The following is a 16,305-nucleotide window of genomic DNA, read 5'->3' as shown; positions in this document are numbered from 1 at the left end:
AAATAGATGAGAAATTATTTTTATGTAATTATTCCAATAAGAAATGATATAATTAGAATATGACCATCACAAATGAATTAACAGATATGGACAATGGCCAAGTATCTCAAAAAAGGACCATTACATATTATGTAAAGTGGTGTGTATATAAATCTGCTCATTTAAACTGTCCTCCTAAGTCCATAAAAGCAAGCTGACTAGTTTGTACTGTATTATTTTGTTTTGTTGTTTTAAATTTCTCCACAGACAACATAACCATTTATTGCCTATACTCTCGGCAGAGGCTCCCACTGCTCTCCACCTCCCGACGCTGATGTACCACTAATTGTATAACTTTTGTCAGAAGTACTCAAAACCAAGTGTAAAGTAGTTTCCAGGTCTACTACCCTGACCCTGGGTGGGTGGTTAGGAATCAACGTTTAATCCACTTACAATTTTCGAAAAGTAAAAAAGACAAGCTGGGCAACGTGCCTGTTGTCACAGCTATTGAGGAGGCTGAGGCAGGAGGATGGCTTGAGCCCAGGAGTTCAAGGATATAGTATGCTATGATCATGCCTACGAACAGCCACTGGACTCCAGAATGGGCAACATAGAAAGACTGTCTCAAACAACAAAAAGATAATCATGCTTTAAAAAAAAAAAAAAAAAACCATGAGGACACAATCTGTGAAATCCAGACCATAAGTGGCTGGATAGGACAAGTGAACTAGTTTCTTCTAAGGAAATGACAAGAAAACAAAATAAATCAAAATTAGGTAACACAGAAGGGGAAAGTAAAATTAAAAGACTTGATCTGCAATCTATGAACCTTACCTGGATTTTTTTTTTTTTTTTTTTTTTTTGAGATGGGAGTTTTGCTCGTTACCCAGGCTGGAGCGCAATGGCGCGATCTCGGTTCACCGCAACCTCTGCCTCCTGGGTTCAGGCAATTCTCCTGCCTCAGCCTCCTGAGTAGCTGGGATTACAGGCACGAGCCACCATGCCCAGCTAATTTTTTGTATTTTTAGTAGAGACGGGGTTTCACCATGTTGACCAGGATGGTCTCAATCTCTCGACCTCATGATTCACCCGCCTCGGCCTCCCAAAGTGCTGGGATTACAGGCTTGAGCCACCACGCCCGGCCCAGAAATCTGTTTTTTGAAAAAAGTGTCTCTGACATTAAGAAATATTTAACAGATTTCCCAGAAATCTGGCCAAAAGTTTATCCCCATACTTCTGAACTTAAGAAGAGCTGCAAAAAGCCAATGTACAGAGAAAACAAAGTACAAGTCAACAATATGTAATTTACAGACGAAAGAAAAAGTTAACAGAACCTTACCCACAGCTCCAAACATCTATGGCTGGTGTATAACGTTCCTCTCCTAGCAGTAGTTCTGGAGGCCGGTACCACAAAGTGATGACTTTGTTTGTGTAAGGTCGACTGAAATATAAAAAACAACCATGACATAAACTTACAATGGCTTCTGATGAAAAATATTCATGGCCAAGCATGGCGGCTCATGCCTGTAATCCCAGCACTTTGGGAGGCTGAGGCAGGCAGATCACGAGGTCAGGAGATCGAGATCATCCTGGCCAACATGGTGAATCCAAATTTCTACTAAAATACAAAAATTAGCCAGGTGTGGTGGCAACAGTCCCAGCTACTGGGGAGGCTGAGGCAGAATGGCTTGAACCTGGGAGGCGGAGAATGCAGTAAGCCAAGATCGCACCACTGCACTCCAGCCTGGCAACAGAGTGAGACTCCATCTTAAAAAAAAAAAAGAAAAAAAGAAAAGAAAAAAAAAGAAAAAAAGAAAGAAAAGAAAAATATTCATATAATGAAATGCAAATAGAAATAGCTGCCAATCGGGCTGGGTGCAGTGGCTAACACCTGTAATCCCAGCACTTTGGAAGGCCAATGCAGGTGGATCACCAGGTCAGGAGACTGAGATCATCCTGGTCAACATGGGTGCAACCCATCTCTACTAAAATACAAAAAATTATCTGGGTGTGGTGGCACGTGCCTGTAGTCCCAGCTACCAGCTACTTGGGAGGCTGAGGCAGGGGAATAGCTTGAGCCCCGGGAGGCAGAGGTTGCAGTAAGCTGAGATTGCGCCACTACATTCCACCCTGGTGACAGAGCAAAACTCTGTCTCAAAAAAAAAAAAAAAAAAGATGTAATCCCAGCACTTTGGGAGGCCGAGACGGGTGGATCACGAGGTCAAAAGATGGAGACCAACCTGGTCAACATGGTGAAACCCCGTCTCTACTAAAAATACAAAAAATTAGCTGGACATGGTGGCGTGTGCCTGTAATCCCAGCTACTCAGGAGGCTGAGGCAGGAGAATTGCCTGAACCCAGGAGGCGGAGGTTGCGGTGAGCCGAGATCGCGCCATTGCACTCCAGCCTGGGTAACAAGAGCGAAACTCCGTCTCAAAAAAAAAAAAAAAAAAAAAAAAAGAAATAAAGAAATAGCTGCCAATTGAAGATGAGGCTGTTAAAACAAATCCATAGCAGCCTAACACTTCAAAAGTAACTTAGAAGTAGAAGATGAAGAAATAACTTCCAGGCCTGGCATGGTGACTCATGCCTATAATCCCAGTACTTTGGGAGGCCTATAGGGGAGAATCATTTGAGATCAGGAGTTCAAGACCAGTCTGGTCAACATAGCAAGATTGCACCTCTATTTAAAAAAAAAAAAAAAAAGGCCAGGCACAGTGGCTCATGCCTATAATCCCAGCACTCTGGGAAGCCAAGGTGGGCAGATCATCTAAGGTCCAGAGTTCAAGACTAGCCTAGTCAACATGGTGAAACCCTGTCTACTAAAAATACAAAAAATTCGCCAGGCGTAGGTGATGGGCGCCTATAATCCCAGCTATTTTGGATGCTGAGGCAGGAGAATCACTTGAACCTAGGAGACAGCAGCCACAGCAAGCCGAGATCAAACCACTGTACTCCAGCCTGGATAACAAGTGTGAGACTCCGTCTCAAAAAACAAACAAACAAACAAAGGAAAAAAAAGAAATAACTTCCATTCTAATTTATTCCAGCCAAGAGACAATTCAAGAATTTAGATAGAATTTACTGCCTAAAATCTAAGAGGTGATACTTTCAGATAACTAGGGAACTCTGACAATTGCTGCAATTTGCAGAATACTAGAATATCCAGGAATAAAAAAGATTCTTGGCCAGGTGCGGTGGCTCATGCTTGTAATCCCAGCACTTTGGGAAGTTGAGGTGGGTAGACAGCTTGAGCCCATGAGTTCAAGAGTAGCCTGAGCAACACAGCAAAACCGTGACTCTACTAAAAATACAAAAATTAGCTCGGTGTGGTGGCACCCACCTGCGATCCCAGCTACTTGCGAGACTGAGATGGGAGAATCACTTAGGCCCACAGAGGTTGAGGCTACAGTGAGCCCAAGATCACGCCACGTACTGCAGCCTGAGCAACAAACTGAGACCCTTCCTCAAAAACAAAGAAAACAAAACCTTTCCATTTCCCACAGGGAATTTTAATTAATGCCTTACCTCTCTTCAGAGTTATAGAGCCGAGCAAGTCCAAAATCTGCTAATTTGATTTGCCCGCTGTAAAACGAAAAACAATTATTTTCATAAGCAATAGCAGTGGCCTCCAAAATACATCTAAAAGTCACCTGCCAAGTTAGAAGCTAAAGGAATTACAAAAATAAATTTTAACTTTTGCTCTCTTCATTCCACTCTTTTTTCTTTCTTTTTAAAAAATTTCATACAATAACCAGTTCAAGATTACTTCCACCCTTAATGATCAATCCTCCTAATTAAGCCTTTTTTGACAACTTCAGTTATAATGCCTTAGGCTTTTAAAAAACACTATTATTGCATTTTCTGAATTTGATTCCTTAGCTAAATATTTCTTTTATTTCATGGTGAACAACAGTCCCTAGAACCTGCTAGATTAAATATTTATTTATGGAAAAAAAGAAATGAGCTGTTCTAGATTGAGAAAAATTTAAGAGGCCAAACAGGCTGGGCATGGTGGCTTACACCTGTAATCCCAGAACTTTGGGAGGACACTGCACTCCAGCCTCAGCAACAGAGCAAGACCCCATCTCTGAAAAAAAACAGCAAAAACAAATCCAGTTTCCTGGGCCCCAATTTTAGAGATGCTGACTCAACAGGACATGGCTCATGAGTCATTTCTAACAAGCCCACATGTGATGTCAATGCAGCTGGTCTGAGAATCATACTTTGAGAATCACTTCAAGGAAATCCCAACCATGTTTCACTCTGCTCAGTAATTTTTTTTTTTTTAAGTCAGTCTCCCTCTATTACCCAGACTGGAGTGCAATAGTGCAATCCTGGCTTACTGCAGCCTTGACGATCTCCTGGGTTCAAGCAGTTCTCCAGTTTCAGTCTCCTGAGTAGCTGGGACTACAGGCATACATCATTATGCCCAGTTATTATTTTTTTTATTTTTTGTAAAGACAGGGTTCCCCTATGTTGCCCAGGCTGGCCTCAAATTCCTGTGCTTAAGAGATCCTCCCTCCTCATCCTCCCAAAGGGCTGGGAGTACAGGTGTGGGCCACCATGACTGACCTCGGCTCAGTAGTCTATCCTTGACAGTGATAGAAAGAAAATTTTTTTTTTAAGTTCCAAGGTACACGTGCAGGTTTGTTACATAGGTAAATCTGTGCCATCCAGAAAAAAAAACAAAAAACTTATGCCATGGTGGTTTGCTGCACCTGTCGAACCATCACCTAAGTATTAAGCCCAGCAGGCATTAGCTATTTTTCCTGATGCTCTCCCTCCTCCTGAATGAAAGAATATTTTAAAAAACTACAACACAAAATGTTGGGAATCTATTTAAAAACTTTTTATTTACTGGAGAGGGTGCGCAACACACACAAAAAAACCCAACAACTATTTATTAATTAGTTTGATTTAATGACACTTATCTAAATTCATGTAACCTCTTTAGTCATATTTACAGCCTTGCTACCTCTTGGGGCATGAAAACCCAGCTCACTCTCTTACAGGAGGCTGGTGTAGGTGTCCAATAGCTCTGATTAGGCAAAAAAATGAGATACAGATTACACATCCAAATCCAAAAATCTGAAATCCAAAATTTTTCAGAACCTTTTTTTCCCCATCTGTCTGAAGCAAAATCTGAAACTTTTTGAGTGCCAACATGACACTCAAAGGAAATGCTCATTGGAATATTTCAGATTTTGTATGTTCAGAACCAGTTAACTTAATATAAACATCCCAAAATCTGAAAAAATCTGAAATCCAAAGAATTCTGATCTCAAGTACGCAGGATACTCACTATGTAGTACAGAAAAGAGGCCAAGAGGTGCTTCCCAAAATATGAATGTGGGACAATATTAAAACAAGGTAACTGCTAGCCACAAAATTCTACATTAAATCAACACTTATTCCTGGTAAAGAAAAAGGTAGCTTATCCACTTGCCCCAAACACCTAAATTCTGAGAAAAGCAAAAAGTGAAGAAATAGTTAACTTATATTGAGACCAAGAGGATTCCTCAAATTACTTGGCATCCTTATTCTGAAAGCCTAAGGTGATCCAAGACTCAAGGCGCATAGTAGGACTGAAAGTTAAAATGGCAACAGATACATAATTACAGAAATCAGGGTAAACCTGAATATCAGCAGCACCTAACATTTCCTGCCTGGCTCATACTAGGTACTAAATAAATGTTTATTAAATGAATTTAGTCTGCTTTAGAACATCCTGATAGCACTTCTGTTGACTCCTGCTCTTCATTCCAACTAAACCATCATGGTGATTCAGTATGAAGTATGAAAGTATTGGTACGTTTTTGCAATATAAAATACAATTAGCCAAGTACAGTGCCTCATGCCTGTAGTCCCAACACTTTGGGAGACCAAGGCAGGTGATCACTTAAGTCAAGAGTTCGAGACCAGCTTGGCCAACGTGGTGAAACCCCATCTTTACTAAAAATACAAAAATTAGCAGAGCATGGTGGTAGACACCTGTAGTCCCAGCCACTCGGGAGGCTGAGGCAGAAGAACTGCTTAAACTCAGGAGGCAGAAGTTACAGTGAGCCAAGATCGTGCCACTGCACTCCAGCCTGGGTGACAGAGCGAGACTCTGTCTCAAAAAAATTAATTAATAAATAAAATAAAATAGAAGTGCCATTATATTGTTTATGTCCTGTCTCAAAGGAATAAGATGAATATAGAAATATGTGGTCTTTTTGAGACCATGGTTTAACATTTTTGCCTTTTAACAAGACCTTCAAGTACAGTGTCTCCACTCCCTCCCAGTTCAGCACTTTCTCACACTGTACTTCCTTCCCTTGCTTGCCTGGATCCCTTGGTTGGTAATCCCTTAAGTCCCTAATTTTGGATCATTAGAAAATATGCCTTTTCTGCTCTACCTTCAACCTAGAGAGCTGAACACAAGTGTAAGGAATAAAAATCATATAATTGGCCAGATGTAGTGGCTCACACGTGTATTCCCAGCACCGAGGGAGGCTGATGTGGGCAGATCACTTGAGATCAGAGGTTTGAGACCCAGCCTGGCCAACATGGTGAAACCCCGTCTCTACTAAAAATACAAAAATTAGATGGGCGTGATGGCATGCACCTATACTCCCAGCTACTTGGGAGGCTAAGACAGACTAACTGCTTGAACCTGGGAAGTAGACATTGCAGTCAGCTGAAATCTCACCACTGCATTCCAGGCCTGAGTGACAGAATGAGACTCGATCTCAAAAAACAAAGACAAACAAAAAGAAAAACAAAACCACCTGGGCACGATGGCTCACACCTTTAATCCCAACACTCTGGGAGGCCGAGGACGGCAGATCACGAAGTCAGGAGTTCGAAACTAGCCAACATGGTAAAGCCCCGTCTCTACTACCAAACACAAAAATTAGCCAGGCGTGGTGGGGATGCCTGTAACCCTAGCTACTCGGGAGGCTGAGGCAGGAGAGTCACTTGAACCTGGGAGGTGGAGGTTGCAGTGGGCCGAGACTGCATCACTGCACTTCAGCCTAGGTGACAGAGCAAGACTCCATCTAAACACACACACACACACACACACACACACACACGAATCATATTGTTTGGTGCCACTGCAAAATGTGTGATTTCCTCTCTTTGTTAATTCCTGAATGCTGCTGCTTTGTCCTTTTACTTGTCTATAATCAGCAACTTCTATTCCCCATGACTCTCATTACAGACCTCTGGCATTCTCCTTAATGCTCTAATTCATGCTCTACCCAGTTATGTTTACTTCATAAATGATCTTTTTCAGTGAAAAAAATTAATTAGGTGACAAGTCCTTAACATCCTATCTTTTACCAATACATTTAATTGCATCTATAATCTTACTTTCCTCTTTCCTTTCAATTACAGTTATCCCTCAGTATATGCAGGGGATTGTTTCCAAGACTCCCACATACACCAAAATTCAAGCAAATTCAAGTCCTGCAGTAGGCTCTACAGAACCGGCATATATAAAACACTGGTACTCCATATATATACTGCAAAAGCTGTTTTGTTTTGTTTTGTTTTTTGAGACAGTTTTGCTCTTGTTGCTAAGGCTGGAGTGCAATGGTGCGATCTTGGCTCACTGCAACCTCTGCCTCCTGGGTTCAAGCGATTCTCCTGCCTCAGCCTCCAGAGTAGCTGGGATTACAGGCATGCTCCACCACACCCGGCTAATTTTGTATTTTTAGTGGAGACGGGGTTTCTCCATGTTGGTCAAGCTGATCTCAAACTCCTGACCTTAGGTGATCTGCTTACCTTTGCCTCCCAAAGTGTTGGGATTAGAGGCGTGAGCGACCATGCAATGTTTTTTATTTGTCTTGGTTTGGATAAAATCTGTGTATAAGTAGACACACCACAGTTCAAACCCATGTTGTTCAAGGGTCACTGGTACATAAAACCTAAGTCAATCTCTTTTCTTGACCAAGGATAACCAATCCCTCCACCTGTGGCCTTGACCCCATCTATTCTAGAACCTTGCTCCTTTAAATTATGTTGGTTCTTTCCCAAATCTTTTTATAGATTTTCTTTCCCCTTATCATTTTTTTGTTTCTTTTTTAGATAGGGTCTCGCTCTGTCACCGAGGCTGGAGTGCTCTGGCATGATCTCTGCTCACTGCAACCTCCATGTCCCAGGTTAAAGCAATTCTCATGGCTTGGCCTCCCACATAGCTAGGATTAGAGGTGTGCACCACCAAACTCAGCTAATTCTTATACTTTTAGTAGAGACAGCATTTTGCTATGTTGGCCAGGCTGGTCTGGAACTCCTAGCATCAAGTGACCCACCCACCTCGGCCTCCCAAAGTGTTAGGATTACACCTGAGCCACCACACTGGCCTCCTCTTAGCATTTAAATATATTCAAATTTCTGCCATCCTTAAATATTAAAGACACTCCCTACTACTACCTTTCCATTCTGCTACTCATCCCCTTACTCCACACTTTGACCACTGACCTTTTAATTTTCAGATTCTTTTATAATTTTCCTGCATCATCTGATATCAATGATCACTCCCTTTTTAAACTTGCCTATCTTGCATTCATATTTTCCGTATTTTCTTCCTCTCTCTGACCATTTCTCTTGGGTTACATTTCTGACATCTTTTACACGCTCAGTACCTACCAAATCTGTACTGGTAGTTTGGAACTCCCAAATGACCATATGCTATTAAATATCACTGTCCTGGATATATAAAAGAGATATCTAAAAGGGATTTGCCTCTTACCACATCCATCCTACTCTTCCTTCTGTCTTCCTTGTATTGATTAGTAGTGCCACCCATCTAGCTAGTTTTTGAAGTCAGAAACCTGTGAGTTATCTTACTTTAATTCATTATCTACTATTCACTCACTCACCCAAAGTCTACTGTTCTATCAAGTCCATCCCTACTAGTAGTATCTGGGTTATTTCAAGCCCTGACCACTTCTTATGACATTCTTAGTAGGTCTCTCTGCCTCCAGTTTATCAGCATAAGGTGATAATTTTTGACCTTTCCAAAACAGAAGGTTGACTATGTCTATCCTCTATATAAAATGACTTGGTCTCATTTATACTTTGTAATTAAAATATAATGAACATTGTGGAATCTAACTCTGCTTCTCTCTCTCTCTCTCTCTCTCTCTCTCTCCCCCCCTCCCTCCCCCCCTCCCTCCCGCCAACTGCTCTCTCTCTTCTTTGCCCAGCTGACAACCCTTCACCATTTTTTCCAGGCCATCTCATCCAGAGGTCTCTGAATAGGCTGGATGGATCAGGCTAAACTGTGTGATTCCTGTATCCTGCTTAGCAACCTGAGGAGGAAGTTCAATTTAATCTGGAACCTCATCAGCTTTGACTCTGGAAAGTCAAGAACCAAAAGGCCTTAACCACCAGAAAGAACACCAAACTGAGCTGCAATTACTCCCTGCTTTAACACATCTCCTCATGGAGGAGTAAAGGGAACAGCCAAAAGTATATTACACTACAGGCCAGAAAGCTGAAAGCTAATAGCCATTAAGTTCTTGATGCATTATTTACTCTAGATGCAGTCACCAACCTCCAACTTTACTGGTAATTATAAGTCAGAGAAAGCAACATGAAGTAATAATTTTGGCTGGGCACGGTAGCTCCTGCTTGCAATCCCAGCATGTTGGGAGACCAAGGTGGGTGGATCACAAGGTATGGAGATCAAGACCACCCTGGCCAACACAATGAAACCCTGTCTCAACTAAAAATTCAAAAATTAGTTGGGTGTGGTGGTACGTGCCTGTGATCCCAGCTAGGGAGGCTGAGGCAGGAGAATAGCTTGAACCTGGGAAGCAGCAGTGAGATCATGCCATTGTACTCCAGCCTGACAGATCAAGACTCTAAGATTATTTCTTTTTTTGATATGGAGTCTTGCTCTGTTGCCTGAGCTGGAGTGTAGTGGTTAGATCTCAGCTCACTGCAACCTCCACCTCCCAGGTTCAAGCAATGCTGATCCGTGACAAATACAGATAAAGTTTAAGTTCCTCAGTGGGGCATACTAGATCCATAAATGGGCTCCATGTAACTACTCAGCTTCATCTCTAGGCCACTATGTGCTTGCTTCTTCTTGCTCTAGATATACTGACCTGTTTAAGTTTTCCAGACATAATGTGTTATTTTCAGGTTTATGTGCTTTTGTGTGTGCAGCTTCTTCTGCCTAGAAATTTGATTACCCACTGTCAGTTTTTCAGGTAAATTCTTATTCACCCCTCAAGGCTACATCTTTTCAGGTACTCTCAAATTCCAGGGGAAAAAATTGAGCTTAATAAATGCTTATTAAAATGAGTCATTTATTTGTTTATTTTTCCTACAAAGAAAAATGATTGGATTGCAGTGTTCAATCATCTTATGTGAGACTTTCAGCACTAAAACCAGTCCCAGGTAACCATGAATGAGGTTATTCTACTCCATAAAGAGAGGAGATGTGTCATATCATTCCATGTTCCTATGTAATGTTTGTTAAACTAAACGGAAATGTTTAAAACAATGAGTGAATCAGACAAAAATAGATGTAACCAACCTAATTACCTAAAGAACTAAACACTTCCTTAATTTACTTTTTCTTTTTTTGAGACAGAGTTTCACTGTTGTTGCCCAGGCTGGAGTGCAATGGCACAATCTTGGCTCACTGCAACATCCGGCTCCAGGGTTCAAGCGATTCTCCTGCCTTAGCCTCCATAGTAGTTAGGATTACAGGCATGCACACCATGCCTGGATAATTTTGTATTTTTAGTAGAGACAGGGTTTCTCCATGTTGATCAGGCTGATCTGGAACTCCCGACCTCAAGTGATATGCCCAGCTCAGCCTCCCAAAGTGCTGGGATTACAGGTGTGAGCCACCACGCCCAGCCAAAACTTCACTAATTTAAATGGTACCAGACTTGTTCTTTACCACTCAGCAAGTAGGACTATTAAAAAAAACTAGTGTGGCCGGGCGCGGTGGCTCAAGCCTGTAATCCCAGCACTTTGGGAGGTCGAGGCGGGTGGATCATGAGGTCAAGAGATCGAGACCATCCTGGTCAACATGGTGAAACCCTGTCTCTACTAAAAATATAAAAAATTAGCTGGGCATGGTGGCACATGCCTGTAATCCCAGCTACTCAGAAAGCTGAGGCAGGAGAATTGCCTGAACCCAGGAGGTAGAGGTTGTGCTGAGCCGAGATCGCGCCATTGCACTCCAGCCTGGGTAACAAGAGCGAAACTCCGTCTCAAAAAAAAAAAAAAAAAAAAAAAACAGGCCAGGCGCGGTGGCTCAAGCCTGTAATTCCAGCACTTTGGGAGGTCGAGGCGGGTGGATCGCGAGGTCAAGAGATCGAGACCATCCTGGTCAACATGGTGAAACCCTATCTCTACTAAAAATACAAAAAAGTAGCTGGGCATGGTGGCACATGCCTGTAATCTGAGCTACTCAGGAGGCTGAGGCAGGAGAATTGCCTGAACCCAGGAGGCAGAGGTTGCGGTGAGCCGAGATTGTGCCATTGCACTCCAGCCTGGGTAGCAAGAGCGAAACTCTGTCTCAAAAAAAAAAAAATACTAGTGTGCATAATACATCTGATATTACCAATGCAGTACAAGCAAGCAAACAGAAAAGAAAGCAGATGATAAAAGCTTCTGATGAATTAACACCTGTTTCATCACCAGATTCCTGCTTGTTTACGCTATTAAAACCTAGGAGTATGTACTGGGCAGGATAGGCCAATCATCAACCACACACCAAGGTTTATTCAGAAAGCTAGCAACTAGCAGGGCGCAGTGGCTCAAGCCTGTAATCCCAGCACTTTGGGAGGCCGAGGCGGGTGGATTACGAGGTCAAGAGATCGAGACCATCCTGGTCAACATGGCGAAACCTCATCTCTACTAAAAATACAAAACATTAGCTGGGCATGGTGGCACGTGCCTGTAATCCCAGCTACTCAGGAGGCTGAGGCAGGAGAATTGCTTGAACCCAGGAGGCAGAGGTTGCCGTGAGCCGAGATCGTGCCATTGCACTCCAGCCTGGGTAATAAGAACAAAACTTCGTCTCAAAAAAAAAAAAAGAAAGCTAGCAACTGAGAAATGCTAAAGAACAGCTAAAGAAGCAGGCATGTTTCTCCCACATTGAACACAGGGAATATCACTGAAAACTCAATGTGTGTGTGAATACTGCAATATTAGGTCTAATTAACAATTTGAAACTGAAAAGCATAGGAGGAGAAGAGGAAAGTGTGTAACCTTATTTGGTTACTATGTTACCTGTTATTCAGCAAAATGTTAGAACACTTAATATCCCGATGCAGGAAATTCTTTTTGTGACAGTAATCCAATCCTTCCATCAGCTGTTTCATGAACGACTTGATATGGTCCTCAGAAAAGTGCACCAAACCAGATTCCAGCAGTCCCATTAAGTCATGGTCCATATACTCAAATACAAGATAAAAGGCACCTACGTAAGATGAAAAAAAAAAAAAATTAAAAGGAAGCAAAAAAAAAAAAAAAAAAAAAAAAGAATGCTGAAAAACAATGTTTCAAGTCCTATTATAATTTTGGAGTTGACTTTAGACTCTCTAGAAAAAACCCTTAAATTTTATAGATGAAGAAAGTGAAACTAAGAGTAGTTGAAGAATTAGTCCTTCTTAGTAAAAAATAACAGAGCTAATATTTGAACTAATCTTCTGTGGCTGGTAATCCCAGCACTTTGGGAGGCAAAGGAGGGCGGATCACTTGCAGTCAAGAGTTCAAGACCAGCCTGGCTCAACATGGTGAAAATCCCATCTCGACTAAAAAAAAATACAAAAATTAGGCAGGCATGGTGGCATGAGCCTGTAATCCCACCGACTTGGGAGGCTGAGGTGGAAGAATCACTTGAACCCAAGAGCCAGAGGTTGCAGTGAGCTGAGATGGCACCACTACATTGTAGCCTGGGCAACAAAGCAAGACTCATTCTCCAAAAAAAAAAAAAAAAAAAAAAAAAAAAGGAATTAATCTTCTGATTCCTAGTCTAGTACTACTGCATGGACTACTTACTCTTCACGGGGCAACTGCCCTGATCAGGCTGCACTACTAGACTTTTTTTTCTTGCTTTTGTTTGTTTGTTTGTTTTGAGACAGACTCTCACTCTACCATCCAGACTAGAGAACAGTGGCACAATCTCGGCTCACTGAAACCTCCACCTTCTGGATTCAAGTGATTCTCCTGCCTCAGCTTCCCAAGTAGCTGGGATTACAGGCATGTGCCACCATGCCAAGCTAGTTTTTCTATTTTTAGTAGATACATTTTCACCATGTTGGTCAGGCTGGTCTCGAACTCCTGACCTCAGGTGATCTGCCCACCTCAGCTTCCCAAAGTGCTGGGATTACAAGCTTAAGCCACTGCACCCAGGCTTTTTTCTTTCTTTTTTTTTGAGACAAGGTCTCATTCTGTTGCACAGGCTAGAGTGCAGTAGCATGATCACGGCTCACTGCAGCCTCAAACTCCTGGGCTCAACCGAACCTTCCACCTCAGCCTCTCAAGTAGCTGGGACTACAGGCACATGCCACCACATTCAATGTTTTTCATTTTTGGTAGAGACAGGATCTTGCTACGGTACCCAGGCTGGTCTCTAACTCTTGGGCTCAGGCAATCCTTCTGCCCTGATATCCCAAAGTGCTGAGGTTAGAGGCATAAGCCACTGTGCTCAGCATGTCTTACTAGACTTTAATGACCTACGTCAATTACCAAATTACAGACCTTAGACCAGAGCCAGCCAGCTGCTTGTTGCTATAAGTGAAGTTGTATTTCTAACACAACCATGCCCATTTATTACATATTATTCACGAGCAGTTTTGTAAAGGGTTTTATACAAGTTAAAGGGACTCACTATCCCAGGGATAGCACAATAAATATGTCATAAATTATTAGTGAAATTCACAGCCGGACATGGTGGCTCATGCTTGTAATCTCAGCACTTTGGGAGGCCAAGGCACACCCATCACCCAAAGTGAGGAGTTTAAGACCAGCCTGGCCAACAGGTGAAACCCCATCTCTTACTAAAAATACAAAAATTAGCCAGGCATGCGTGGTGGCAGGCGCCTATAATCCCAGCTACTCAGAAGTCTGAGGCAGGAGAATCACTTGAACCCAGGAGGTGGAGGCTGCAGTAAGCCAAGATCGCAGCACTGCACTCCAGCCAGGGAAAAAACAGTAAGCCTCCATCTCAAAAAAAGAGAAAGAAAATCATAGTACTTATGAATTGAGAGAAAAACAAATCAATGAATTCAATCTGTTAAATTTAGGGCTGTGTGCGGTGGCTCATACCTACAATCCACGCATTTTGGGAGAATGAGGTGAGAAGATTGCCTGAGTTTTAAAAACCAGACTGGGCAAAATAGTGAGACACCATCTCCACAAAAAAATTTAAAAATTAGCTAGGTGAGGCCGGGCGCAGTGGCTTACGCCTGTAATCCCAACACTTTGGGAGGCCGAGGCAGGTGGATCACGAGGTCAGGAGATCGAGACCATCCTGGTCAACATGGTGAAACCCCTTCTCTACTAAAAATACAAAAAATTATCTGGGCACGGTGGTGCGTGCCTGTAATCCCAGCTACTCAGGAGGCTGAGGCAGGAGAATTGCCTGAACCCAGGAGGCGGAGGTTGCGGTGAGCCAAGATCGCGCCATTGCACTCCAGCCTGGGTAACAAGAGTGAAACTCCGTCTAAAAAAAAAAAAAAATTAGCTAGGTGAGATGGTACATGGCTGTAGTCCCAGCTATTTGGGAGGTCCAGCCTTCCCAGCAGTTGAGAATCTTTGAGCCCAGGAGTTCGAGGCTACAGTAAGCTGTGACTGCACCAATGTACTCTAGCTTGGGTGAGACAGCAAGATTCTATCGACAAAAGATTTAGAAAAGAAGAAATATCTTGGAGAGATTTAGCTAAGACCTCAAATTACTAAGAAAAGCACTAGAAATGCAAAAGATATGTAAGCAAAGGACCTCAAAAGAGACCAGGTATGTTGGCTCATGCCTATAATCCCAGCAATCTAGTAGGCCAAAGCAGGAGGACTGCTTGATGCCCAGAGTTCAAGACCAGGCTGGGCAACATGGAAAGATCCTGTCTCTACCCAAAATTTTTAAAAACTAACCACGAGTGGTGTCTAGTCTAGCTACTTGGGAGGCTGAGGCAGGAGGATCATTTGAACCCAGGAGTGCAAAGTTACAGTGAGCTGTGATCTTATCACTGCACTCCAGCCTGGGTAACACAGCAAGACACTGCCTCAAAAGAGAGAAAGAGAAAGAGAAAGAGAGAGAGAGAGAGAGAGAGAGAGAGAGAGAAAGTAAATAAAACCAGTAACATGGAAAAAACTAAAAATATAACAAATATAATCTAAAATGACATTGGCTGGGTGTGGTGGCTCAAATCTGTAATTCCAGCACTTTAGGAGGCCAAGGCGAGCAGACTGCTTGAGCCCAGCAGTTAGAGACCAGCCTGGGCAACATAAGAGATCTCATTCCTACCAAAAACAGAAAAATCAGCTGTGTGTGGTAGTACATGCCTGTTGTCCCAGCTAATCAGTAGGCTGGCTGAGGCATGAAGGATCCCTTGAAACTGGAGGTTGAGGATGCAGTAAGTTGTGATCACCACTGTACTCCAGCCTGGGCAACACAGTGAGACCCTGTCTCAAAAAATTAAATTAAAATACGAAATAATAATATTATGCTTAACCTATCCAGACGATAATTGTTGTTGTTTTTTTTTTTTTTTTTTTTTTTTTTTTTTTTGAGATGGGCTCTGTTGCCTGGTCTGGAGCGCAGTGGCACAATCTCGGCTCACTGCAACCTCTACCTCCCAGGTTCAAGCAATTCTTCTGCCTCAGCCTTCCCAGTAGCTATGATCAAAGGGGCCCAGCACCATGCCCAGCAAATTTTCACATTTTTACTAGAGAGGGATTTCTACTAAAATTACAAAATTTAGCCAGGCATGGTCACATGTGCCTGTAATCCCAGCTACCTGGGAGGCCAAGGCAGGAGTATCACTTGAACCTGGGAGTGGGAGGCTGCAGTGAGCTGAGACTGAGCCATTGTACTCCAGCCTGGGTGAGACAGTGAGAACTCTGTCTCAAAAAAAAAAAAAAAAAAAAGGACTAAAAGCAAATATTCCAAAATGTTAATATTAATACTTTAGTGGTTTTCCATGGATGGTAGTATACTGGGAAGAAGTGACAGAGAAATTACTACCATCTTCTTTTTCTTCTTCTTTTATATTTTCAATTTTTCCATGAAAGGCATGCATGTATCATATCCGTTCATGGACTTATTATTTTATAATTAAAAAAAAAAAAAAATAGGCCGGGCGCGGT

The 16,305-nt window shown here is 42.4% G+C and overlaps 1 protein-coding gene across 4 annotated transcripts in view; it reads right to left on the bottom strand.

Annotated features, from left to right (window-relative positions):
* The window catches only part of CDK12 (cyclin dependent kinase 12), an 82,077-nt gene that overhangs the window by 25,446 nt on the left and 40,326 nt on the right, over positions 1 to 16,305 (bottom strand). For all 4 annotated transcript variants that reach the window (XM_074388694.1, XM_039476817.2, XM_039476819.2 and 1 more), the window contains 3 exons: positions 12,229 to 12,418; positions 3,508 to 3,564; positions 1,319 to 1,420 (listed from right to left, as the gene is read on the bottom strand). In XM_074388694.1, the coding sequence (XP_074244795.1) occupies positions 1,319 to 1,420; positions 3,508 to 3,564; positions 12,229 to 12,418 (349 nt within the window). The remainder of the gene's footprint in view (positions 1 to 1,318; positions 1,421 to 3,507; positions 3,565 to 12,228; positions 12,419 to 16,305) is intronic.

This window comes from Saimiri boliviensis, chromosome 17 (genome assembly GCF_048565385.1).
Source record: "Saimiri boliviensis isolate mSaiBol1 chromosome 17, mSaiBol1.pri, whole genome shotgun sequence".
Taxonomy (NCBI): domain Eukaryota; kingdom Metazoa; phylum Chordata; class Mammalia; order Primates; family Cebidae; genus Saimiri; species Saimiri boliviensis.
This window is presented reverse-complemented; position numbering and strand designations above follow the sequence as displayed.